The sequence below is a fragment of the Bos mutus genome, chromosome 1 (assembly GCF_027580195.1).
Source record: "Bos mutus isolate GX-2022 chromosome 1, NWIPB_WYAK_1.1, whole genome shotgun sequence".
Taxonomy (NCBI): Eukaryota; Metazoa; Chordata; class Mammalia; order Artiodactyla; family Bovidae; genus Bos; species Bos mutus.
Genome location: NC_091617.1, coordinates 145185305 through 145211791, shown reverse-complemented (window position 1 = coordinate 145211791; position 26487 = coordinate 145185305). Strand labels below are relative to the sequence as shown.

At 42.2% G+C, this 26487-nt stretch overlaps 1 protein-coding gene across 3 annotated transcripts in view; it reads right to left on the bottom strand.

Moving 5' to 3' along the window:
• Positions 1 to 26487, bottom strand: part of SATB1 (SATB homeobox 1) — a 99898-nt gene that overhangs the window by 16584 nt on the left and 56827 nt on the right. For all 3 annotated transcript variants that reach the window (XM_070377022.1, XM_070377004.1, XM_070377013.1), the window contains exons 8-9: positions 24876 to 25088; positions 16908 to 17063 (exon numbers count right to left, since the gene is read on the bottom strand). In XM_070377022.1, coding sequence (XP_070233123.1) covers positions 16908 to 17063; positions 24876 to 25088 — 369 coding nt within the window. The remainder of the gene's footprint in view (positions 1 to 16907; positions 17064 to 24875; positions 25089 to 26487) is intronic.

Here is a 26487-nt window from a genome sequence, read left to right as displayed (position 1 = left end):
AAGGGCATGCTTTTCACCTGCCTTCACCCAAGAGGCTCACACTTGAGTGAGTGAGTGTAAAAATACAGCAGAAGATTCCCTGCAACACTGAAGTGGCAGAGAGTTGGGGGAATCAGAGGTAAATAGAAAAATAACACAGTCTGAGCCATTTAGTTCGTGGCAAAAAACTGTATACACCACTACAGTTCCTGAGGGCACCGTGCACGATAGCAGAGTCCAGCAACTTACACTCATAATAATGCTGCCTTTCGAAGAAGCAACATCGGAAGTGAGCTCAGCCTAGTAGGGTTAGGAGGCAGAGTGGCCCCGTAACAGGCTTCTGGGGCTCCTCTGGTGGCCCAGTGGTTACGGCTCCACGTGTCCCATGCAGGGGACACGGGCTTAATCCCTGGTCGGGGACTAACATCCAACATACCGCACGGCATGGCCAAAGATAAATAAATAAAGATACAACGATGCGTTAAAAAAAGAAGGCTTCTATCAAAGGCATATACATTTGACTATTTACAGCACAAGTTTCCTGGGAAACTTATCTTTTTCCAACTCCCTCAACCCCAATAAATGTGTGCTCTTATACCATAATATTATGAAGCAAATCTCTTATGTTGCATTAAGGCACTATTAAAAACTTTCAATATTTATTTTTTTCTTCAAAATTACAATGATCATGAAAAAATGTTGTGGAATATCTGTATATGCCATATGCAAAAAAAAAAAAACCTATAAAAATATGAACCTGTAACATGAGTAATTTTTAGATGATGGTTAACTCAATACACTAGCTGTCAGCTTACAAAAATAATCTATCATCAGGTTAATTTAAACAAATATTTCTGCCATTCCATTTTTCATTGATTTATATAAAACTTTTCAACACTGCAGATATCTCCTCAAATGGGCTATACCTCTCATTACTCATATTGAGGGGCTGCGAATTAAAAATTTAAATCTTCCCTCTATGATATTCTACGAGAGATAACAAAAGAATGTTTAAAACCAGGGGAAGGCAATTCGGGATTGTAAAAGTTATGGGGCTCATATCTTAGAGGAACCATCAAGCGGGCAGGGTCATTACAAGCTCCCAAGCTGCTTATGATTTTGCTGATAAAGTAACACCCATTTTGCGGCCAAAAACCACACTGCTTTATCCATTATGCAAAGCGACTCATCAGAAGTCAGCTTAAATGAGGAACTCGAATTGGGGGATTAAAAAAAAAAGGCTTAAAAGAAAGAAAGGGTGACTATTTCTAGAAGCACCACGGAGTCGCAGTGATAACGGCCAGGTCAGAATGTACCAGTGAAAGCGGACGCGGAGGCCCCTCCCCACCGCCGACCCTGCACCGTGCCCGGGAGGGCACGTCCAGAGGGGCAGGCAGAGCCGGGCCCCACCCTGGCCTCCTGGGCAAAAGGTCTCCCCGCCTTCCTCCCACCGGGACCGCCTTAGGAGTACGCCAGCTTTTGTGCGGGCAAAACTGCGGCTGGATGAATCTACTCCTGAATCATTCTGCCCTTCCACAGATAACCACAGAGTGCCCTCTATGTGCCCTCTACCGTGAGGCTGAGACGTGGGACAGACAGAAGAGGGACCAATGCTCCCAGCACTTGCTGGCCAGTGAGGAAGATCAGCTTAAAGTTCAGACTTAAGCTGACAGCCAAGGTATAGTTTACCTGGCAAAAAGTTTCCAGCCTGAGGGCAAAGGCACTGTCCCAAATGCTGGGCATCAGAATTCTGGAGAACAGGCTGTGTGGAGGGTTGTGTTGTTGTTTGAAATGTCACTGCAGTCATCGTCACCCGTGCTTACGTACTCTGGAGTGCAGGGTACTTGAAAAATAAGCATCTGCAAAAGTAATAAATAAATCTTTCCCAGGTAAATTTAAGAACTCTTCAGCTGATGTTTTAAAAAATTAGACTTTTTTTTTTTTCTTCTAACACACAACTGATCTAAACATTGGCCTCCCCTCTTTTGTGTGATGGCCCTTCTGGTAGTCTGGTAAAGTCCATTGTTTTCAGGACAATGTTTTTATGGGCCAGAAATAAAATACGTAAAATTACCAAAAAAAAAAAAAAAAAAATTGCACTGAAATACAGTCATCAAAATTGTATGTTATAGTAATATAACACTGTGTGATTCTTTATTAACATATAAATAACAAGATCTAAGACCTACCATAATTTTAGAGTGATGAGCAAAAACAGTATTTTGAGATTATCTACAATAAAAATGTGACATGAAAATATTTATGATTTTTATTGGTGACAAATCCTTAGGTGTTCCTAACAATACTGTCACCCGTTGCCTATACTGATAATTAAGTGCCAAACCTCAATAAGACATCAGTGAAATAAAGCTTTTTTTACTCTAAGTTCACGCGTGGACCCTTGGGGGAAGATGAGACACAGGTTAAGAATTCCTGAAGAGGGTGCCCCCCACCAACATCTGTGTGTCCGTATACATATGTAGATACGCACCTAAATATGTATGTTTCAAACATTATTCCAGAACTATCTCATACAAGCTCCTAGTAGATTAGAAAACGGTGGCATTTAGGAATTCTTGGAACAGATCTCCTTATCATGTTGCTTTTTTGTTTTTGCCGCTCAGGCACCACACCTCTTAGAGACGGGTGGAAGGGAACAGTTAATCACTAGTCAATGGTTCCCATATCGTGTTCCGAGGAGCCCCGGGATTCCACCAGGGGTGTTTCAGCAGTGCCCTGGGTGTGTGAGTGTGTGGGGTGTGCGCGCGTGCATGCATGTGTGTGTGGGACCCCACCCCCACTCAATCCCCAAGTCACTGGAGGGAAGACTTTTATCAGATCCATCTATTTCAGGTCTGGAGGAGAATGCCCTCATCAAGTGATAGTTTAAGAGCCTGAACTTTCCTAACTGACAGTTAACACCAGCACACGCGTGCACCCCGCTGTGTTTTCACCTGGTCCTGCTATGAACTCAGTAAATGGGTTTACAACCTCCGAATCAGGAAGCTGACTTAGCTCAGGTCACACCATCCCCAAACTATAAAGGTACGCACAGTGAGCAGAGTTGCCTTTAAGAAACGCCTATCTGCCTGGAGAGGAACACTAACAGTGTTTGTCCAGACACCTGGGTTTCCTAAAGACGAAGAAGTAGTGGGGCAGATGCGAGAAGGAAAAGGAACGGAATTAAGGCAGGGGCGGCCTTCGGGGGTGGAGGGAGGGAGGCCTGCAGACCAGTGACTGGCCTTTCTTCTCCTCACCTCTTCAAAGAGCAAATGGCCATAAAGAGAGCCTTGCAGATTTGAGAGCAGGCAGAAGGAAGCTAGCAAAGGATTGAAGAAAGAGAAGAAAGTGCACAGGAAAGACGGTAAAGGGAGGGTGGAAAAGGAGCCCGTGACCGCCTCATCCCTGTACATTCTATATACACCTCAGTGCTGAATTTATCCAAAAATATAGACGCAACTCTCTGCCTGGAAATTAAGCTTGATGGATAAGGCGTTAGTTCTTATGGTTACCCAGGGTCCAAGTTATTTAGGCTCTTTAATCAAAATACTAAAATAAAATCATTACCCATTAGGCTGTAACCCTTCCCCCAATCTCTAAACACACAAGCAAAAATTAATTGCAAGTCAGGAAAAAAGAAGGCAATTTAGACAGTAACAGCTTGGCATGGACCAAGCTGGATTTTCCTAATAGCATTTGTCTGTTTGTGAACGTATATTTTATTTACAGCCTTCACTTCCTTGACCCCACTGAAAGTAATTTATTTTTTACCTAATCTGCATTTCATTTTAACCACCAAATACTCCATCAATGAACCAGTCAAGTAACGCCCTGACAAGCAGCCTAGAGTTGGTATAAGGAACAAACAGGGGAACATTTAAAGAAGACATCTGGGGCTAGGCACTCCCCAGCAGCTATCAGACGCTCCAGGTACCAGGTGACAAGCTTGCGACTGAGAGTGTCAAGATAACTCCTGCACAGCAGCTCTCATTCCCTGCCTCCTTCACCCAGTTAACTCTCCTTTCCACCGACCTCTTCCAAACCTGTGACTGCTCGTGGACTGAGTCTGTTTTTTCCTCTTCGATGTGCTATCCTGCCCTGAAGAACTTTTGTTTTGAATCAGTCCCCTAAAATGAGAAGTTAAAGGTGGACTTTCAGGCATCAGTTAAAAACCCCAAAAAAGACATGTTAAAGGAGGAAGCTCTTTAGCAATCTCTAATCACAGGGCGTTGGCAACCACTACCCCACCACATAGCAACCCAAGGCCAGGCCCTGACTGAACGGAGCTCGCCTCCTCTGCATGTCGGCCCGATTCTGCGTGGTCCCTGACAAAGGAGGCGGCTGTTCCAGCTTTCCAGCAACAAGTCTCAGACGAGAGCACATCAGTCCGGAGCCCAGTGCGCACTACGTATCACGGAGTTCACAGCCTGGATTTCAAACAGCCCGTTCTCACTACATGTCCCTCATTAATAATTCTTTTAGGCTAAAATGCCCCCAAAACAGCACTGTGTCCCTGTCAGCTAAGCCTTCCTTTATTCAAAACCTTGCCCCCCTGGGACTCATCCCCATACAACGTACCTGCCGGCGGTACACCCTCAATCAGAACAGCATCCTTCTCCACACTCGTGCGCCTGCTTCAGCAACAAACTCACGGAATGTGGACCTGCCCAGGACGCGACAGTCTGACCCAAGCTGGTTCACTCTCCTGAAGGGGAAAGTCAGAGGCCTGGCAGGCCAAGCAACTTGCCTGGGTCTCCCCAACATGACGGACGGGGACCTGGGACCCCCTACTCTTTGCAATCCCCAAGGCCTTCTCTGAAAGACGATGTTTACGTACAAGTTGTTATAGAAACCACAAGTGACTTTGCAGAGCAGTACGTTTCTGACACAGATAATCAGGAACCACACTCTCCTCTTTCCTTCAGCTTGGAGTAAAAACACGGGCTACATGATAGATGATATTGACGACTTCAACGATGCTGGTGGAAAATGCTGACATTGAAAATAGAGTAAATATTCAAAGAACAAATTCTGCTTCCTGAACATCTTCCTGAAGATCTGCATGACCGCAGAGTGGGTGAAGGTGGACTGAGCTGACAGGTAGGATCAAGTTTATAGACTCCTTTTCTACTAATCTTCAGCCAGGACTTGTTAACAGATACATGAAAACTGTCTTTGCATTAGACAGGGACCCAGTAGGGTCCATAAAGAAAATTTCAATATTTTCCTTGAATAATGGGGATTCTTGGAGTCTTGTTAAATTTAATGGAAAGACATGTTCTTGTCTCCTACTCAAAACTCAAACTTCACATATACTCTAGCATCCCTGAACAGCTATTCTTTTTTTTTTTTTTTGGTTCTTCCTCTTCTCTTTTGTATCCACAGGTATACTTAAGACAAAAAGAAATCCTAACCTATGAAAACTAAAGTTTGCAAACGTGGAAAGCTGGGGATGACTTCTTAGGTTACAAATGGAAACTTTCACTTGCAATGAAAAAAGGCAAGTTTCCATTAAGTGCCAAGTTCAATGACTGCAAAATGTGATTTCACTTGCATGCTGGCTCACCTATTTTGAAGTCGCTGTGCAAAATTCTTCAGGGTCATTAAAGCAGAGGCAGGACAGGAGTCAAAAGCTGTAATTTCTTACCCCCACGTTTCTTATTTCTTCGACTCATCCCCATACAACTACATTACAGATACAGCAAATCTGTTTCTGGGTATCCTAGAATACACGTGACACCAGCCATGGTGGGTGGACCTCACTGATTAGCAACTGGTGCTTTCACTTCTGTGTTAAGGAGGATTCTGAGGTTGTATCTGCATTCAACAGAAGTCAGTACAGTGACAGGTAGTGTGAGACTTTAACTTTCCACGATAACAGTATTGCAAAATGACTACGCAGGCCAATTAAGACTGAAGACATCAACCATGTGAACTGCTCAGCAGTTCAGATGGAAGGGGGATTCTAAGACAAATACTTTCTTTTCCTCTAAAGTGATATTCAGGCCAAAAGAAAGAATGAGTAGGCAGAAAAATGCTAGTTGCAAAGCTGGAAGATATTCTGAAGCAAACACAGAGCAAACGGTGAAACACTGAGAAGGAAAACTAAAATAAGGAAATAGGAAGAGAGGTAAGTGGCTAAAGAAAGGAGAGAAAGGAGAAAAATCCACTATTCCGTGGGAAATGGCACCTCTTATCAGGGAGGAAATTTCGAAATGAGGCTCATAACTTCAGTAGTAAAACAAAAATAAAGATAAAAAGGAAGAGTGTATTTTATTTGGCATTAAAAGATATTTAACTAGCTCGATCTACATTTTAAATGGTCTCTAAAGTGGATTGTTGCAAGCCTTCTCTAGAGGCACAGTTCTACATCACCACAGAGCCTATTCCTTCCTCCTCTCTTAATTTCAGTTTTCCACCAGCTTTTGCCTTCTATGGCTCCAATACTTTAATTTTCTTATGGCTGGATTCTTCTGAGACTGGTGATAACTCTGGCCTTAACGGTTACCCGGCACCTGCACTCTCTGCCAGGCTGTCTCCACTATTTCTAAAGAAACAGAATTCACTGGTTTTCAGTTCTGCCCTTCACACTGATTCTGCAAATCAACACACCTCTCTGGGAAATAAATTTTTGATGGGTCCCTTTTTGTTTTGGGATTGTGAGGAATATGATTGCCATGCCTAAACTAACAACTTTTCATTGACAAAAATAAGGGAAACTCTCCTTTAAAAAACTGAATATACCCACTGTAGAAGTTCTTTCAGAACTTATGTTAAAAAAAAAAGGTTTGACACTGACAAAAAGGCAGAGACTAAAGGGATATTATCATTTCCATCCAATAAATAAATAAAAGAAAGAAAAAAGAAAAACTGTGCAAAAAAAGAAAAAAAGGAAATGGAGAGTACCATCTTTTTCCATCTGAGTTTTGGCAAAAGTGAAAAAAAAAAAAAGGAAGTTGATGATAGTTTGGATAAAACTACCTGAAAAAAAAAAAAAAAAAAACAGGCAACTTCTCTATTTTTCTAGACAACTTCTGTCCACCACATTTTCTTTTTAAGAGCATCTCCAACATATGCACATGCAGACCCCAACTCTTAAAAAAAGGGGGGGGGCCTGAAATTTTAGTTACACCACATGTGGTTTTCATTTGTGAAAAATGAACAAGCTGTTTGTGGTTAAACTGTCTAATCGCCTGTTATCAATCTAGCGCTGCATTCAAGATTTACAGGACCCATCAGCTTCTGTGCTACATTAGCTGCAAAGCGGGGAGGAGAGGAGGAGGAGGAGAGAGTTTATCCTGAGGAATAATATTTCCAACGCAGCCACGCTCGTACTACATCTGGTTGTGCTGGTAGCGGCAGTTAAATTGAAATATTTCACAGCGTGTGTCAGAAACGTGCAGAATGGTAATTATGACAGATCTGATTAAGCCCGAGTGCCACACGCTCCCTGGCCAGCGCCGGTTGTGCAGGTGTGACCTTGTGCGTGCCTGCGTGTGTAAATAAAATTAATTACAAGCGAGAGGGTGAAGGCTCCGGTGACATCACAAAGCGGAGGAACTCCCAAGGGGGAGACCTAATGGAATATTTTCCCTCAGTCTAATAATACAGTTCATATTGACTTGAGGTAATTAGTGGGATCATTAAAGCAGTTTTCCCGGCGTATTTGGCTGCCTGATCAGATTAGTGAAAATGTTCTTCAGAACAAGCCCTGTGTGGTCTGCCAGAGAGGAGGAAATAAAAAGCAACAAAGCATATTTTGGAATGATAAGCAGCGCTGGACTTGTACTCCAGGAAAAACACACACACACACACACACACACACACACACACAACTCCACTCCTCTCTGGAGCTTTCAGACCTCACGGTCCTGTCCGTTTTCATTCTGCTATCCGACTTGTGTATTCCTAGACACATTCTCAACTATTTCTTTCATTTCCCCTCTCTGCTACATCTGACTGCTCCATCGTGATGAGCCAGCCCAACTCCTCAACAAATCTCTTTTAAACAAGGCAGGATGAAAACTGGGGAAGAGGCTCTTTGATGACTGCCTTGCCATTAACTGACTGGATGGGACCACTGGGGGGAAAAAAAGGAAAAAAAAAAAGGAGAGAGAGGATGGGGGGAAAAGCCGAAAGTAAGGAATGCCACTGAAAATTCACCTGCTAAATAAAAGAGTCCTCTCTTCTGCAACCTACAACAGAGGTTTGCATATTTCTCTGCCTTCGCATCACAAAATGGGTTTTGGCGTGGGCCAAAGTTGGGGCCAGTGTTCTTGAGCTGAACAGAACGCAGGGCCCTCGTCAAGTAAAGGGCCATTTGTCTGAAACTAGCCTACTGAGCATGCTCTCGGCAGCCGCCGGGACGTGCCAAGCGCTGTCACAGATGGCAGGCTCTGACAGTTCCCATCCGCAGCGTCGGGACTCGACAGTTCAGCAGAAGATCACTGACATTCTGTCTCATTAGAACCACGCTAATTATCACAGCTAGTTTCAGGGGAAACCATGTGTTGCAATGGTCAATTTGAAGGAGTCTGTGCATCAACAAACTGGTAATAAGGATCAGACACCTTATTATACGACAGCATGCTGCCTATGATCTGATTTACAGAAGCAGAGGCACCGAGGCGGCCGAGCAGGCGGGCGGGCTCCGAGACTGCGTTTCAGCCCAAGTCCTGAAGCCTACGGGCTGAAAACGGGATTGCTTAAAGAAAAGAAAACCACAAAAGGCCACTGGAATGGCTGAATCAAGAACTCAGGAGAGAATCCATTCTCTATGACCAGACAACCGAAATAGATGAAGTCTCAGAAAAAGGACAACTTCATCTCTTTAGCGATCATATGGTGACACCGCCAGCAGATTGGAGCTTTTCTTTTTACAAGATATTTAATGACAAATTATAGAATGGCTATATTCCTATTAATCTCTAAAGTCTACTTTAAATACATGTATTTTGTACGTGCAGATATAGATATTTACTTAGATATTTAAATGGGTGGTCTATGATTTAGTTGTCATTTTATCAGGCAAAAGAACAGCATGTATAAGAGCATAACAAGTACAGTTATAGGAATGAATAATCTCAAAGGTTACTTTTTAAGGTACCAAAGGTCTTCGTTTAGCAGGGCCGAAAAGTCCTGCATCAGATTCATATTCCCAACGTAAGCTCCTCCATCTCTCCTTCAGGACCTTTCACTGATGTGAAATTTTAACAGTGCAGTTTCTTCCAGAGCTATTTTTCTATTGTCATTTTGCATAAATGCATTTTCATAGCTCATTCATTTCACAGGGCCTTTATTTTCATTTCTCATATGAGGGAAAAAGAAGATAAAGCTAAAATAAAACCTACCTTTACTACCCAAGCCATAAAAGACAACTGGTGAGACTTTTGAGAAAACACTTTGTCTTTTCACTTGGCAGTCTGTTAAAGAACTATATCAGTGTTATAATTACACTCGAAGTTTAGCTGAATAGCATTCCATTTTGAAATTCATTCCTGCTGAGAGTTAAAATCCCACTGGTCTGGTCTATTCTCTACTCCCATTTTGGAGATATTGGAGGCTGTCCTTTAACTCTTCAACTGTCAAGCTAATTATATTGGGTCGGCCAGACAGTTCCATTTGGGTGGAAAAAATCTGAACGAACTTTCTGGTCAAACCAACAGAAGGCTTCCAAAAAGAGGAACTTTCATAAGATATCCTGAGTCTACACTTTTCAACTTATATTACATTTTGGAACAAAAGGTGGCTTTAGAATACAGTAGATTCTACAAATGCACGCTCATACCCTAGAACGCATCACACGCTGGCCTGCCTTGAAGGACCCGCTCTGGGTCACCTTCCCCAAACTTCCCCACGTGCTCACCCTATTTAGAGAGCTGGCTCAATAGCCACAAACTGCTTCTCTCCAAATACCGAGTAAAAATTTTTTATGCCATTTTTTGAAAGCTGGAGAACTGGGCTTAATTAGTTATGATTATACTTGTTACAATGAACTTACTAAATGGGAGAATGAGGAACGTATATTTACATGACTCCAATTACTTAATCTTAAATTTTAGAAGAAATTTTTAAAGGATTTTCAGGTAAAGGATTTTAAAGGATTTTAAGATAACCAAAAAGCTTTGGTTTGACTTTCTGAAATAAACAATATCAAGTATGTAGGGGGAAAACACCCCTTTAGGTGATATTTTAGCCAAAAATATAATCAGCAGATAAGTTTCTATTGAATAATTCTGAACCTACCTCTGTGATCAAACCCCAAATTAAAATACATGCTTGTTTTTATAACATAGAAATGTGAAAAGAGCTCATATTCAGATTAACAAATATAGTTCTTAAAACACTGTAAAACATACCATCATGTACCTTTAAATTGCTATGTCAATGTTTATGTATTTAAAGCCTTAATTGCAGAAGTCCTGTTTAGCAATCAAGTAGACCACAGCAGTCCCCAGCCTTTTTGTGACCATGGACCGGTTTTGTGGAAGATGCTTCTTCCAAGGACTGGGGGGAGGGGCTGGCTTCAGGATGATTCAAGTGCATTTCATTTCATTTATTGTGCACTGTATTTCTATTATTATTACGTCAACTTCACCTCCTATGATCAGGCCTTAGACCCCAGAGGTTGGGGACCCCTAGAAACATAAAGATAGGTCTACACTTTCGAAAACTAAGTCCACTTCCCAAGTGGTCCAGTGGTCAAGACTCCATGCTTCCAATGCAGCCGGTGTGGGTTCCATCCCTGGTTGGGGAGGGGGATTGTCACAAATATACCACTGATACCATGTGTACAATCGGTAACTAACGAGAACACCCTGTAGAGCACAAGGAGCCCTACTTAAAGCTCTGTGGTCATCTAAATGGGAAGGAAGCCCTAAAGGGTGGGGTTATATAGGTTGATTCATTTTGTTATACAGTAGAAAGGAACACAACATTATAAAGCAACTATACTCCAATAAAAAATTAATTAAAAAAATAAAAGCATAATTCAAGTTAAAAAAAAAGTCAATCCAATAGGGACCCTGGTATTTAGACAGAAGGGACGCTTAGAGATCACATAGTGCAGGACACCGAGCCAGGAGATGGGCAGGGCTGCACCGCCTCGTCACACGGGCAGCACGGAGCCTCCCCAAGGCGGCCAACCTGCGGGCCCGCTCGTCCTGAGACGCTGCGTTAGGCCGTCCTACTGCTCCCCTCCCGTAAGCTTTCCTCAGGCCGCCTCCTCCTCCCTGGAAGCCAGTCCAGGGAAACCTGCATCTCCGGAGGGTCTCCTCCCCACCAATAAAGATAAGTGAAGATAAAACAAGGCGCTAGGTGGAGAAGGGCGGTTCCCTCCCTGGATCCTGGCTGCAGGCAGTCAGCCCAAGGCAAGGGGCTCTGGGGACGCGGGGAAAGGCCTTCCCCCAGGCTGCCGGGGAAGCACGCGGCTCCGGAAATCACGGAAACTGGCAGGGGCCTCCTGCGGGTCTGAGACAGGAGGCTGCACAGGTGAAATCGTGCTGCAGCGAAGTCTGTTTTACGAGAACATTCCAAAACAATGAGTCAGCACGGAGCTTCCAAGTGAGGTTTCCACGACAGCAATTTGATTCTGACAAAATAAAAGATGCCTTTGCTGACAGGCTGGAATACAGAATGCATCTGGTATACAGAATGCACACAGTTAGGTGATTTTTCTCCTGGATTTTAGCACTGTAGATTCCTATACCCAGCATTCTTAGCCCTATGCACAGAGGAGTCTGGCGGGCTACTGTCCATGGAGTTGGAAAGAGTCGGTCACGACTTAGCGACTGAGCAACAAAGAGCAGCCCTATTTCCATCGCCGATGACGTGTGGTATCTCTTATTCGTGTTTAAGGCATTCCAGTCACCATCTAAGAATTTCCAAATCCAAAGATACTTTTTTTTTACCTACAAGCCCAATCAGCACGAAGGTGTTCCTTCTCCTTCACTCTCCCTTCTCTCTCCCATCCTACAGATCTGACAATGACAAACGTGTCTGAAAAGTAGGTGAAAGAGTGCAAGAGGCTTTGAATTATTTGGTTGCTTTAACTGGCATGCTATTTTCACAGAGGCAGAAATTCTTTTTTTAGTGCGAAAAACCACATCCATTCACCAAAGGGTTGCAGCCAAAGTGTCCAGTAACTTGCCAGGACCGGTGGGTAGAGACTGCAAACGATTCTACTGAAAGCATGTTCAGTCAAATAGAATTTCCATCATCTGACTGCTTTACCTAAAAGAACTACCCTGTTCAATAAAGCACCAGAGAGAAATCACTTTCTAAATGCAAGCAGGGATGCGGCTGCACAGTGACAGCCCTCACTCCGACAGCATCACTGCATCTGCAAGCCCCACCTCCGCAAACGTGAAAATCAATGTAACAGCTCGATGTACAAGGCGAGGCCCGAAGCACTGCTGATGTCCCCTTGCTGGACATACACCTGAAGTCTCAGAGCTCTCAGGGGGTTTGCTGTGGAATAAAATTAGATTCCAACATCTGCCACCATTAAGGAAAGAATTCCATTTCCATCTCCCATATGAAAACACTATAACCACTGAACAGTAACTGAACCTTGATACTGTAATGGTTATTACCCAAATCAACTATTTTTTTTAACAGTAAAATTAGCGAATTCTGCTTCTGTAATTATTTGAATGTTATCAGACTAAATGTTTGATAAAATTCCAGTATGATTCACATGGAAAAAAAACGGCTCCTTATTTGAATACCCAGAATATAAAGTGTATTCATTTGTAGCTATTCGCATTATGTTTAGAGCATATCATCTTTTTAAAGTTTGCATTAGCCTGCTTTCCTACCCAAGCACAAAAAGTAGCCTACCTTCAGTCTGCACTCGCATATTTTACCCAGACATTTCTATTAGAGTTAAAAACAATCTCATTTCTATTACTCATGGAGGAGAAAATGTGATACATGTGCAATGGTGGGATCTGCAGAGTTGGTTTCTTTTCCTGAAAACGCTCTGGTGCGTTAGTCATCGCAGACCACAGTTACTCCGTATCTGGTTCCACAGCTTTCTAGGGCTGTGCTGTCTTTTAAAAGAATTCTGCTGCCTGCCATTGAGGCAACCCACCTAAAGCTTTACCTTGTAAAAGGAAAGGTATCTGAGATACATAAATGGGTAAAAGTAAGTCCCTCTGTGTGAAGGTCTGAGTCTCCGGCCTAACCCTTACAAGCCATGATCTGTCTGTGTCAGTGTTGTAAACTTCAGTGCTCTTCCACGCACAGGACAGCATGAGACCCCTCCCGTCCTCCAGGGCTCTAACGCCAGTGACAGGCCGGGGCCACGGCCCCCTGAGTCCTCACCAGGCACCCCTCCCCACACCCCAGCCCCAACCAGGCATGAAGAAGCTCGGGTTCCGAGAACCCTCCGATGGCGAGAACCCATAATCCATGAATATGTCAACGAAGACAGGAAGGCCCCCACCGTTCTGACCACTGATTAGCTCAGCGTCCCGAATTCCTCTTTCCTGGAAGAGGGGAGCTAGCTTTGGTCCTGATGCTACCTGGAACCCTGAGAAGACACGAAAAGAGGGATGCAGAGAACTTGGGGGTGGCTCTCTTACTTGTAGTCAAGCGACCCTCGTGTGTAAAAAGAGGACGTCAACGTTACAGCTCACAGGGTTCCTGAGAACTACATGCAGAACACACAGTGCACGATGGGGTCCAGCACAGAACAGGTGATGAGGTTACGCCGACAGAGAATCAGGGCCAGACACACAAGCGGACGGGCCTGGACGGGCTCACACAGCACTGCCTCCAGCTCTTCCCCGGAGTCTGGCGGGACCTGCGTGCTGACGGGCCTCAGCAAGTGCCTCCAAGGCATAAGTAACTCACAATTTGAGAATTCTGACCACGCAACAGGTCAGTCTCATCTGAAGGTTTTTGTTTGCTTTGGGTTGTATTCCAGTTTTTATATTTCCTTCACAAAAACTATGGCAAGAGAACATAGCCTGTCAACAACTACCTGCCCTTGTTAAGTCAGGCTTCCTCTCTCAGCCATGTATACCGTTTTTGGATGGTCTTATTTTTCGGCAATCATCAACCTTTAGATTTTCATGAAGAGGGTAGCTAACATCTCAACTGAAGAATGAAGAGAACGACAAAAATGCTTTTTGATGAAGTTCCAGTAAATCAGTGGTTGGGAACTGCGATGTGAGGGAATGAAAGCTAACGTCTGTTGGACCCCAACAGTCTGCAGCTGGCCCCTGGGATGCTCTTCAACCAGAAGATGCGCCAGCAGTTCTGGGGGTTCCGGGGAACACTTCATCATGGCAGATACACAGAAGCTGCAACTGACCTGGTTGAAAGTGACTCATGGGGAGCTTTGTAGGTCAGGGACACAAAACAAGGATGCTGAACCCTGCCCAGAACATCACTCACGTGACATTATCAACCCATTGCTACCACTGTCCCTTGGACTGCAAGGAGATCCAACCAGTCCATCCTAAGGGAGATCAGTCCTGAATATTCATTGGAAGGACTGATGCTGAAGCTGGAACTCCAATATCTGGCCACCTGGTGCGAAGGGCTGATTCATCTGAAAAGACCCTGATGCTGGGAAAGATTGAGGGCAGGAGGAGAAGGGGACAACAGAGGATAAGATGGTTGGATGGCATCACCGACTCAATGGACATGGGTTTGGGTGGACTCCGGGAGCTGGTGATGGACAGGGAGGCCTGGCGTGCTGCAGTCCATGGGGTCGCAAAGAGTCGGACACGACTGAGCCACTGAACTGAACTGAACCACTGTCTGAATGGTTTCAAAATCAGAAACTCAGCTTAGGTGGGCAGAACTGGCGTAGTGTTTAAAAGAAAGAAAGCATGAAGGTAGCCAAAACACTGCTTCAGAAGGAGATATGCTTTCGTAAGACTGGAAATGGGCTGGCAGGGGGTGTGGGATAGGGATTAAATGACAGATGCCAACTTACCAGAAAGTTTTAATATCTATTTCTGTTTGTGGGTTTGAAGGCTGCCCCTTACTGCAATCAGTAATGCATGTTTAGTTTCTCTGTTTATCTGTTTTGGAGATTTGGGGAAAGTGGCCTTATAGGAAGACAGTCTGTTAGTCTTGATAATTTAATTGGAAAGGTCAGAAGAGCTGTACAATCACAGAGAAAGGTGGGACAAAATACGTTGCACTAGGAGAGTCTCATCCTAATTAGACTCAACAGCAGGAAGGTGCGGCGGCGGGGGAGGGGCGACGTGCACACAGGACGCCTCTCCTTAGGGCCGAGTCTTGGCATGTAAATGAGGACATCTGAAGAAGCACACAGGTTTGAAGCGGCTCTAACATTCTATCATAATTAGAAACATTTCAAGAGCCCTGTAATTTCCAATCAAAATTACAGTAATTTCCGATATACAAGCCATGATTCATGACAGAATTTTACATTCCATGAGAGATTACGGTGGCCTGATGTATGACACGCCGGGTACGGCACTAACATAAACAATTCAGTTTAATGTTTAAACAGCACTTGATGTTTAGAATCTCACAATAAAAGAAACATATTATTGTAGAAATTATCACTTTGACAGTGATTGAAGGGTAGGCAGGCATGTGGCCTATAAAGCTATAATTTTTACAGTCCACAGCTTGAGTTTAACCATTTTTATATAACATTTCCAAGATACCCCTTAAGTATTTCAGCCAGCCTATAACTTAAACAAGAACCACCTCTTCTCAAGCACAACGCCCATCAAGGACCACTATTAACGTTGCTAGAGTAAAATTCCAGAAAAAGCTAATGATGAAAGTATCACATTATAAATACATCACATTGTAAATGAGTCTCAGGATGGCATGATCTTGTCAGAAGTTGACAGCAGCCAGGCTATTTCAAAAAGGACAGTTCACTAATGATAATGAAATGTATTTGTCTAAAATTTGACTGCCTCTCAGTCTCACTCGGATAGTGTTATCAAGTGAAGTGAAAGTTGCTCAGTCGTGTCCGACTCTTGGTGACCCCATGGTCTATACGGTCCATGGGGCTCTCCAGCCCGAATACTGGAGCGGGCAGCCTTTCCCTTCTCCAGGGGGTCTTCCCAACCCAGGGATCGAAATCTTTCTGCAAAGAGGAAGAGACTTCAGGATTCTTCCAGTCCTTTACAAAGTATTCCTGCCTTTGAACAAGAGCTTGTGGATAACTGTGCATTTGTTCATGTAGATGGCCCTATTTGATAAACTTAAATTACCAATGTAGAACAATCATACTGATAAAAGACTGCATTATCTATCCTGTTTTATGTCATCTTGTAAATATTTGTAACTTCTCCAAATTCAATTCTATTCATTTATAATTCAGAAGATTTAGACAATTTTTCTGACTATAATCAAAATTGTGTACCATATCTCATACACAGCATCTAAAAGATTTAGACAGTTTTTCTAATTGTAATTAAATTTGTGTCACATATATATGCATATAAATAATTATTAATGTGCAAAGACAGATACGTGTGTGTGTGAGTCTGCTTTAATAAGTGCGCCTAACGGTGGTAGACGCCAGAGTTGGAACAGAAACGAACTACAGTTTTCACAGTATTTTAGGATGGAAATCAAGGTCACCCAAGTTCTAATGAAATAATAATAACTCAAGTTATTTGTTCCACTACAATAGGCCAGATGGAGAAACCTCCTACACACTACAATAGTCTTCTGGAAACAACTATTAACTGACTGAGGGATTGACTGAGAAATCTGTGATTTGGACGACGGCTGCTGGAGGAAACACAATCGAGTATCTGTTACCTGAATCTGAACCCTGTCTCATCCCATAGCTGTCAACATGCCTGGAAACCGTGGCCTCTCAGGGACACAAGGTCAAGCTGCCGACAGGCGTCCTTGGAATGCACTCTCACAGGCTCTGCAGGCCAAGGGTCTGCACGCCGAACAGAGGCGCTTACCTGGCTTTTGGTAGCTGCCACCTTCGCAAACAGAGCTTGGGAAACTTTAGCACGCTTCATTTCCTGCTGAATCTCGTCGTAAATGGAAGCATTAATGTTCATGGTATTGTTCTCTGGTTTCCCATTCCTTTCAGTGGCAATAGTAGCTGTTTTCACCTACAAAACATTTTGAACATGCCTGTCATTTACCATTGGCCAAATTGTTTTGAAGCTTCTCAGGCTCAGCATCCAAACTGGACATTGTTGCTCCTTTTATGATCAAGGTGATCAACAGGGCAGTCATTCAACATTAGTTATTAGCTGGAGATCAGATTGCTTAAGGTAAGGAAGTCATATTGTCACAGGTGATTGCATCTGTAATATGACAGCAACTGCCAGCTGACAACCAGGAATTATAATGCCATAAAGTAAGTTTTCTGGAAAGCGGAATAGTTTCAAAGACTTGAAAACCCTAAACTAATTGTTACCCAATTACCTTCCATTGCAATTCTAACAAAGGAAATTCACAATTAAAACTGCAATGCACAGTGCTGTGTCTTTGTTGGGTACCTGACGCCTAACAGACAATCACACCACTAATAGCTATTATATACTATGGCCTTTTTAATTTTAGACTCTTTTTTAATGCCTTTTCCACTTATGTTTCATTTAAAAATCTTCCATAACAAAGCCATTTGCAGAGCTGCATATTTAAATCTTCTATCCATCCATGAAACAGGTAGAATGCCTTGCTTAATTATCATAAAGGTGGTGGCATTAAACAAGTGCATGTCCAAGCTGTTCCATGTAATTATTTCATCGCTTCCTGGCACCCCTGTATAACTATTTCCTTTTAACTTGTGGAACAAGACAATAAGAAAATATTTTACAATATTTAATAGAACATGACTGCAAGTCACACAAAATATATTCAAACTATATAATCTTGACCGAGGAATCAATATCAGTCCCTTTGGTAAAAATGATAAGCAGATATCACCAGAAAAATGACAAAAAATTTAGGAGGGAAATCAACCTCAAAATTTACTGATATCATAATCTTTTTTAAAATTTAAAAAGCAATCCTTAATACTTTAAATCATTAAAGTAAAAATTTGACTTTTATTATGCAGTTACAGGAACCAGCCTGGGACATTCACATATGAACCATGTAGCTGCTTTTTACTGGGAAACTGATGAAAACGTAAATGAAAAGTTACTGGAGATGCAGGACCATGTTTCTCCTGACAACATGACTCATCGAAAACCACTTTTCTTAGCAACCTTTACAGAATCCAGATTTCCGTTCTCTACAAACTGACCATCTTGACCTTTCCTCTCATCTACTATGAACAGCAGAAACTGAAGCTCACTTTAGGATAAATGAATAATTTGGGAGCCCTAGATGACATATTCTCCCGAACAGCCAAGACTTCTAATCCTTATTTCACCTTGCCCCCAAATATTTGGTATCAAAACAGGGGCAGAATTAATTATGCAATCTAATTCCCTGCGCTTAGAAAGTAAAGATCAGCTTGCTTTAACACTGATGCCATCCGACTCCCTTTCTAACTTGCAGCCAGTTAGCAAGATAACTCACCTCTGGAGGATGTGGCTAGACTCTCCTACTTGGACACTAGCCTTGGGAGCTCAGAAACAAGGATGCTGGGAAACGGCTGGACCGCAGCCCTGGGAAGGACACGGGGCCCACCGGCATCAGAGATGGCAGGAGCCTGGACTCACAGGTGCCCCCGCCAGCTCTGGGGCTCCAGTGAGCAGGGGCACTCGGGGAGGCAGTTAAGGACCGAGGCCACCGAGCACAGACACCGGCTTTGAAGCAATAATCTGCTAAACACCACTTTAGGAGCCAGAAGAGTTACCGCATTACCATAAATTGCCTACAAAGTTGCTTTGGTGAGACTCACAACTTTGCTCTGGGGTGGTCTTGCTTTGAGGCAGAAGGATAGATTTGATCACTCCATGGGGTCCCTTTTAATACCTATTTTTCTCACTGCTTAAATGAAAGAGAAAAGAAAAGCCATTTCAATCGCTTTGAACACTGAATGTTATGGAAATGGAGGCATGGAGTCCAGTGCATTGGAAGAAATAGTTCCTTGGTAGTGATCTGCTTAGCAGTCGTTAAGAGGGCAGGCTTTGGAAACTTGGGAGTTTCAGTGTGTTTTGAAAGTAACTGTCATTCTTCTGTAAAAATGATGCTTGAGAATTTATCTTCGAGGTGGGCTATAATCGTTTGTTTCAACCTTGTGATTTTGCTTCTAAAATTTTCTTTGGTTTAATTTTTTAAATAAAGCAATTGCCACCTGAATCAACAAGCAAACATTTTAAATTATTTACCAAAAAAAAATCAAATAACCATTTCCTAGCAGCTAAAATAGTCAAAAGTGGAAAAGAAGCACATGAAACATTTTTTTTTTAAAGTGAGAGCAGAAACTTTAAAAAATATTAACGAACTGTATTACTCATTTTAAAAATATTTAGAAAAGCTCTTCTTTATCATCTTGTTGGCTCGGATAGGCATCTTATCAGAGATAAGCTATTAGAATTCTGGAATCACATTTTTTTCCCTAAACACAAGCTATTGCTTAAGGGGAACTGACTTGGACAGCTTTTCAAAAATATGAAAGCTGAAATTTTTTCCCCAGGTAAAAATGGAAACAAAAATCTTTTATACCTCACTCTACTAAGTACTATTTTAGCTTAGCACAAAAAAAATCTTCTTTAATCCTGGTTTAGCTTTTAATATTATATCACACATTAAAATTCATAAAGTAGTTCATTCCAGGCAAAACAAACTACTCTCCAGCTCTTCTCCGCAAATAGCACAGGAGGTAAAATAAAGGCAGTTGCTTTCTGAATAGCTTTTATCAAGGTAGCGCACGCCACTCCATCATTACAGAGGCGCCGGGCAAGCAGTTAAGAAGGAGCCTTCTGCTATTCACCCTCCCACGTGGGGACAGGGTGCGGCACGAGGGCCTGCTTTTTATTTTGCTGAAATTGTGCAGCAGAACACAAATCTCCCGTGGAGGTTTCTTGCTCCTTTACACACTGCTGAATTCCTCAAGGTGCGTACGACACACGTGCTATGCACAGAGTGGACACTGCCGGGGTCGCCCTTGGCGCGGGGAGGCGCCTGTGAGCACACGCTGCACGGGCACAAGGCTGTGCACACACACAAGTCAGAGTCTGATGCAGTTTTAACAATAATTATGATAATGAGAGAAACCGACATTAGCTGTTTATTATAAGCTGGCCACTGGGTTGATGCACATTCACCTGCATAAGAGCCCTGAGCAGGTTAATATTAATGTTCTATTATCGCTCTGTTTTTAAATTAAGAAAACTAACAAGGTTAAGTCAAGTCATCTGTCCACGGGGCAAGGCTGAGGACTGAACTTGGGTCTAACAGCAGTGCTTATCTTAGAAAACACCCCAGTACCCTGGAGGGGGCATTACACAGGACTTCTTTATTTGGAAAAATTCTTACTTTTTAAGACATAATGCACCTGCTTTTTGGTGGCCCTTTGCTAAATCTAGCTCATGAACGTCTAATTTTTAGTAGCGAATGCTTTTATCATTAGTTTAAAAAATCCAGTCTAAATTTATTTTTCAAGTTAGGCAAACTATAAATGTTTTCTTAGTAATGTTATGTAAGATACGTGCTATTTTGAGGAATTCCTACTGGTGACAGAAAATAGCCTCCATTTTCAAATCTGTACAGATTAACACTGCTTGAGTATCACGGCTCTATGCTTTTATGCTTCCTTTTGTAGAAACAATATTGGTTATTTTCCAAATATGGACTTTTCAAAAGTCCTCTGGCTTTTAAAAGATGACTATTAAGGAGAAGTATTTTCCAAGCACATATGTGATCTTAACATAAAGCTGGTCAAGAGATTCATAATAAAACTTTAATCAAGTGTGAAGTTCCTGCCCATAACTAATGTTTTATTATATTATAGAAGAATTTGTTGTAAAGAGACAGAAAGGTGAAGCTACCAGATTAAGTTAATTATACTGTATATTGCGTCTATCGACTTTGTACATCTTCTAAAACATCACTATAAAACATCACAGCTTACTTCAGAAGAAACCAAAGAATTCCTTAAAGACATGTTAAAAAAAATAGGAAAAGTAATTATATAATTTATGTAAAAGTTAAAACTTGATAATTATAGGCTTTTGAACAGTCCTTAGGAAGACAGCAAATGCTAATTTAACTTCAAATGTCACATATCTTAAAACACACAAATAAATCCATAGTAAGTGCACATCTAAACAGAAACCACCAACTTAACATGGCTATGTTTGGTGGAATAGACAACTCCCAGAAAGTAACAGTTAATTACTACTAATAAAATTCATCTTGTAAACTCATCTGAAAAATTTGCTAAGTGATAGAAAAGAAACCTCTCAGATCAGGGGGCTTTGGAGGGACTGGTGTCTCCCAGATATTCCTTCTATCGAAGTGGCTCTTTCCTCTACAATCTCAGAAACGCCCACTGCCCAGCGTCTTCCAAAGCAGGTCCTGTGTCAAGCGGTCGATTTCATCAGGGCAGCGTTCTCACCTGCGTTCTGGCGTCTCAGCTGGTAACACAGATTCTCACCCTCTCTGACGAACAGTCTCCAAGTTCCGTTTTCTCCTTTCTAAACTGTTCTCAGGACACGGCTTGAGGCAGGGGAAAGAGCCGCAGACTGACCAGAGGATCTGAGAACTAAGTCTGTGACTCTTCTCATCTCTCTCCCACCAAAAGGTTGGTATGAGAATTCCAGGAATTCATGTACATGAAGGTGCTCAGAAAATCCGGAATCAGATATTCTTTTTTGGGGGGGCGGGGGAGGGGATGTGGACCACTTTCAAAGTCTTCACTGAACATGTTACAATATAGCTTCTGTTTCATGCTTTGGTTTTTTTGACCACAAGGCAAACAGGATCATCTTAGCTCCCAGACCAAGGATCGAATCCATACCCTATGCATCGGAAGGCCAAGTCATAACCACTGGCCTGCTACGAAGTCCCATGGTATCTGCATTTCTTGAATTAGAACACATACACTGTGAAAATATACTTTCAACAAAGCTCCTGGCGTGGCTACCTCTCTCAAGTCTGATGGACAGGGGTGCACAGGGCCATCTCACCAAAGCGAGGCCAGCCAAGAGCCTCTGCAGGATGGTCCACGCCTTCCCCGGGGGCATCTCACCAAGGCGAGGCCAGCCAAGAGCCTCTGCAGGATGGTCCACGCCTTCCTAGGGGAGGCTCTCCTGAGAGTAAAGCCTGGGGCCTGGGGAAGCCCCTTCCTGCAGATGATTAGAATCTGAGCACCTCCATGGGTTAGGTCCTAGGTCTGGTACAAGCCAGGAACTTCCAATCATTCCCTATATGACCTACATTCCCCAGGGAAGGAGCTTTAAGAGGCTCTATTCTCTCGTCAGGGGCCCTGGGTCTCTGGTGAGCCACAAGGGACCTCTGCCTGCAACAGGCAGTTCTTTAGAAACAAAGCCTGTCCGGGTCCAATGCAAGCCAAAGACTTGTCTCAAAATAGCTTTCGAGTATCTTCACTTGGGGGGAAAAGAAGTGCACAGTGATTTCATACAGACTCCGGCAAAATACAAAATGTAAAGAGACAGAATTCCGCCGTCCTTTTCTGATCTGTGGTTTCATCCTTTCCTCCCATTTTAGTCATTTGTAAATAAGCACATGAAAACCTTACATGTGGTACTGGTTCCAGTGTAAGCGCTGCACTTCAGCTGCTCCGACAGCACTAACTCAACCGCTCTAACACCTGTTTTTCTAAATCCAAAGTACTCATTTACACTGACAATACATTTAATACACTAAAAACTCCCCCAAATGTAATTCATTGCATCACTGCCAAAGGGTAAAAGGTGAGCAAACCGGCTGTAAGGCCTGGTGTGATAAATGAGGGAATGGACAGGGATGCTTGAGGAGGCACACCCAGTGAAGCACGTAAGATCCCTCAAGATTTATAGGAAGCAGTGGGATAAAATTATTCACACATATCAGACTCATTTCAGAGTTTTGTTAGATGGACAATACTACTGTGCAAATAAAATCTTTTTTCTATGAAAGATCTTCATTAAGACTTTGCTGTATCCAAGTACATTCATCATTGGCTAAATATCCAAGCTAAAAGGCCTAGTCTCAACTCTTCTTGAGAACTAACACATCAGCTGAGGGTGGCTCAACCAGTTCATCAGTAATTCAGGCCAAAATAAAAAATTATATTTTCTAACCCAACTTGTCATCAGAGATAGTCTTTAGATATACATACAGGAAAGCAACCTGAGTATCTTACAAGTATACCAAAATAAGTATCACAGTTAAGAATTAATCTTATTTTGGCTAAAGAAAACAGTTGATGAATAAGGAGAGCAGACTCACATTTGAAAAGCAAATAAAAGCATTAAAATCCTAGAAAACAAAAGCTATAGTAGGGAACTACTAAGCCAAATATTTGAACAGACTAAAAAAAAGAAGAAGAAAGAAGCTCAACAATTAAATCCACACTGGTCTTAAGTAAGTCCTTCTTTCGCTAGTACTGCAGATTAAGTGCCCAGAGGCCCTCCAATGACGACTGCAGCAGTGAAGTCACCGATGGTACGTGAATTAACTCTGAACACCATGAACTGAGTGCTCAATCAAGTCCAAAGGAGAGTAGTTTGTTTAATCACTCTTACAAATGTCATATATGTATATAAAGAGTTCCTCGTTCTTATTTGTAGGGAGTATTTTACAGAAGCCTTGACAGATCAAATTCAATACGTGTATATGTAGGAGATGGCTATGTATGAATGTATATGGGAGCCATTCTTTTCTGCTAGAGACATATGTCTTTCCTACTCACAATTACAGTGCCTTCCTTACTCTGCCCTTACAGACATCAGGACCAAATTGATTTTCATTGAATAAAATGGAGAAAATGGACTTTTGTGACGTTTCTAAAAAGCAATCATTTCAGAACATCACAGTATGCAGCTTAAGACCCTCCACGAGTGGCTGTATATTATGTCTATTTCTCATTTATGGAGTTTCTGTGGCAGTTTCATCTCTTTATTTCTATACTTGGAAATGAATGGCTATTTTTTACTATGGATGAAATTAACATTAAGAGATAATTTCATTATGACATTATGTTACATAAGTACTTTAGTATTCCATATTCACTTTTTGTCATTTTAGCTGACCTTATTTTTAAGAACTGCACAAAACAGAAATTAAATGTGTAAGAAATACACTTCCTTGACGATTTTAAGTCTAATCCACTCTCATGCTTATATCTAATAGTTTGTGCTGAAATTAACTTCTTGAATTTTTATAATAGTTATAAGGCCACCTTTTAAACTTGATTTAAAAAATAATCAAGGAAGGTGACTTTTCTAAAAAGTGCAAAAATGTGGAAAACAGAGAATGTGCCCATTTCTGGGAATATGGATGGAATTCCTTATCAGTCCATTTAAAGCTGCCTTTAAGGATTGTATTAAACTTAATTATGAAAGATTACAAACGAGATGATGTGTAATTGGTACCAGCTGCAGTTCGTATCGGAAAGCATAAATACAAATGGAATTATTTATTTATTTTTATTTATTTACTATTCAAATGGTGGTTCTAAAACTGGTAGGGATAAAATGGACTTCATCACATTTTCCTGTTGAGTTTAAAACACTTTTTTACTTAATAGTAGTAGGGCTAAATATCCCATTTAAAGATCACTTTTCACCCCCAAAATGAAGCAACGCAAAGTGATTTTTCCCATCTAATTAGTAGCTTATTGTTTTTAAACCAGAGTTAGTGAGTTCAGACTAAATTCTCCTCAAGCAACTATGAATTACTGCTCCTTAAAAAATCTCCCTAAGCATCTTTCTATTTTCTTATTGAGAATCTTCCTTAGCCTTTTTTTTAAACAAAAACCAAAAGCAGCAAAGGATGAGGAAGAAAACGAGCCTCACCTGGGGAGGGCGGCTGGGCGGTGTGCTTATCAGGGGGGCAGGACCCATGGCCGAGGCCGCATTCAGGCTCCTCTCCCTTTCATCCTGGTAAATTCGATCTCTCTCAGCTTCCGGTAACTGCAAGAAATTCTGCATAGCCCGAAGGTTTACCAGCAAAGACTGGGACGCAGTCTTGGGATCCTCTTCCTTTCGAAGGATTTCTGAAAGCAAGCCCTGTGGGGAATGAACGGCACAGGGTGAGCGGGTCCCTGCCCGTCCGTGGGGATGCCTGCCTTTTCGTCTCCATTCTGCTCGGAAAATGAACAGTCAGAAGCATCAATTCTACATAGGAATATATTAGTTACAATTGAAGTGGTGGAGAAGAGAGCCTCAATTGTGTTCTTAATTTTATTAAGCGTCTGCTTTACACATAACATAAACGGCAACAGCCTAATTGGTCTCCTTCCTCTGAGCAGCTTAACTTGCCATGAAATCTTTCACAGAGTGAGGATTGAGGCAAGTTAGGAATAAATGAAATGCTCATAATACAACAGCACTGAACTGTACAGTTCTCAAGCTGCCTACACAAAGGCAGCGGAATGCCAACAGCCCAACATGTAAAGATGCAAAGCCATTTCGAGAGAAGCAGGGTTTACAAAGAAAAGACTCGAAGATGAATCGTAACATACTAGGAAAGAGTATCACTAAGCCCTCATGAAAGAAGGACACGAGGTTTTCCTAGGCGAGAATTTTACGTTATTCCTTGGTTTTTCAAACGACTGGAGTCAATCACAAGTGATTCTATTTACCCTTAAGGAGACTATCCTGACAACCCCTATGCCTGCTATACACCACCCAGGAACAGGCTGAAGTTCTGAACTTCACAAACCACCCTTTACATGAGATACATAACCCCTTTTCCATGTTGCAAAATACCATCGTAGTACGCCATGAAAAAGAATATTATCAAATTCTGTAATGATCCCATTTCTTGAGGAATATTTTTATTAGTGCTAGAAGAAATGCACAGACCATTATTAGTGAATGCCTTTCGGTGCTCCTCCCAAACAACAGAGCATTGTCAACTACTTTAATTTTTGCAAGAATTTTTTTTTTAAGTGGGTGGTTTTCCACAATTCTCTTTAAGGGATTATATGAAATACAAGGATTAGAAACATTTCCTGCCCATTTGGTAAGGGCTGAGTAGCCCTCACCTCTTCAATCTCCCACATAAAACAATGCAGGGAATGCCAAGTCATGTTTGTTTTCTATGTTTCAGTTTATCACAATATGGCTCAGGATAAAATGTTGTCAAGACCTCTTTGTAATTTGCAAATTTCACTTTCTGATAACCCTGAAAAAATGACGATGGGGTCCTTTTGGGGCAGGGAGGTAAAGTGTCAAAACAACCAAGCCCCGGGGTTTAACACTGGGGTTTTTTCATGGTTTTCCTAGAAGCACAAACCTGGTTTTGTTCCCAATTCCTCAGGGCTAATGAGGCCTATTGTACCAGTTGGGAACATACAATATAAAAGCGGTGTCCACTTTAAAAATGATCTGTAGACTGCTGTTAAAAAGAACCTCCAACGGGCTCAGAGGGCTCAGGAGGTCATTCTGCTTTCTCACTTGGCCC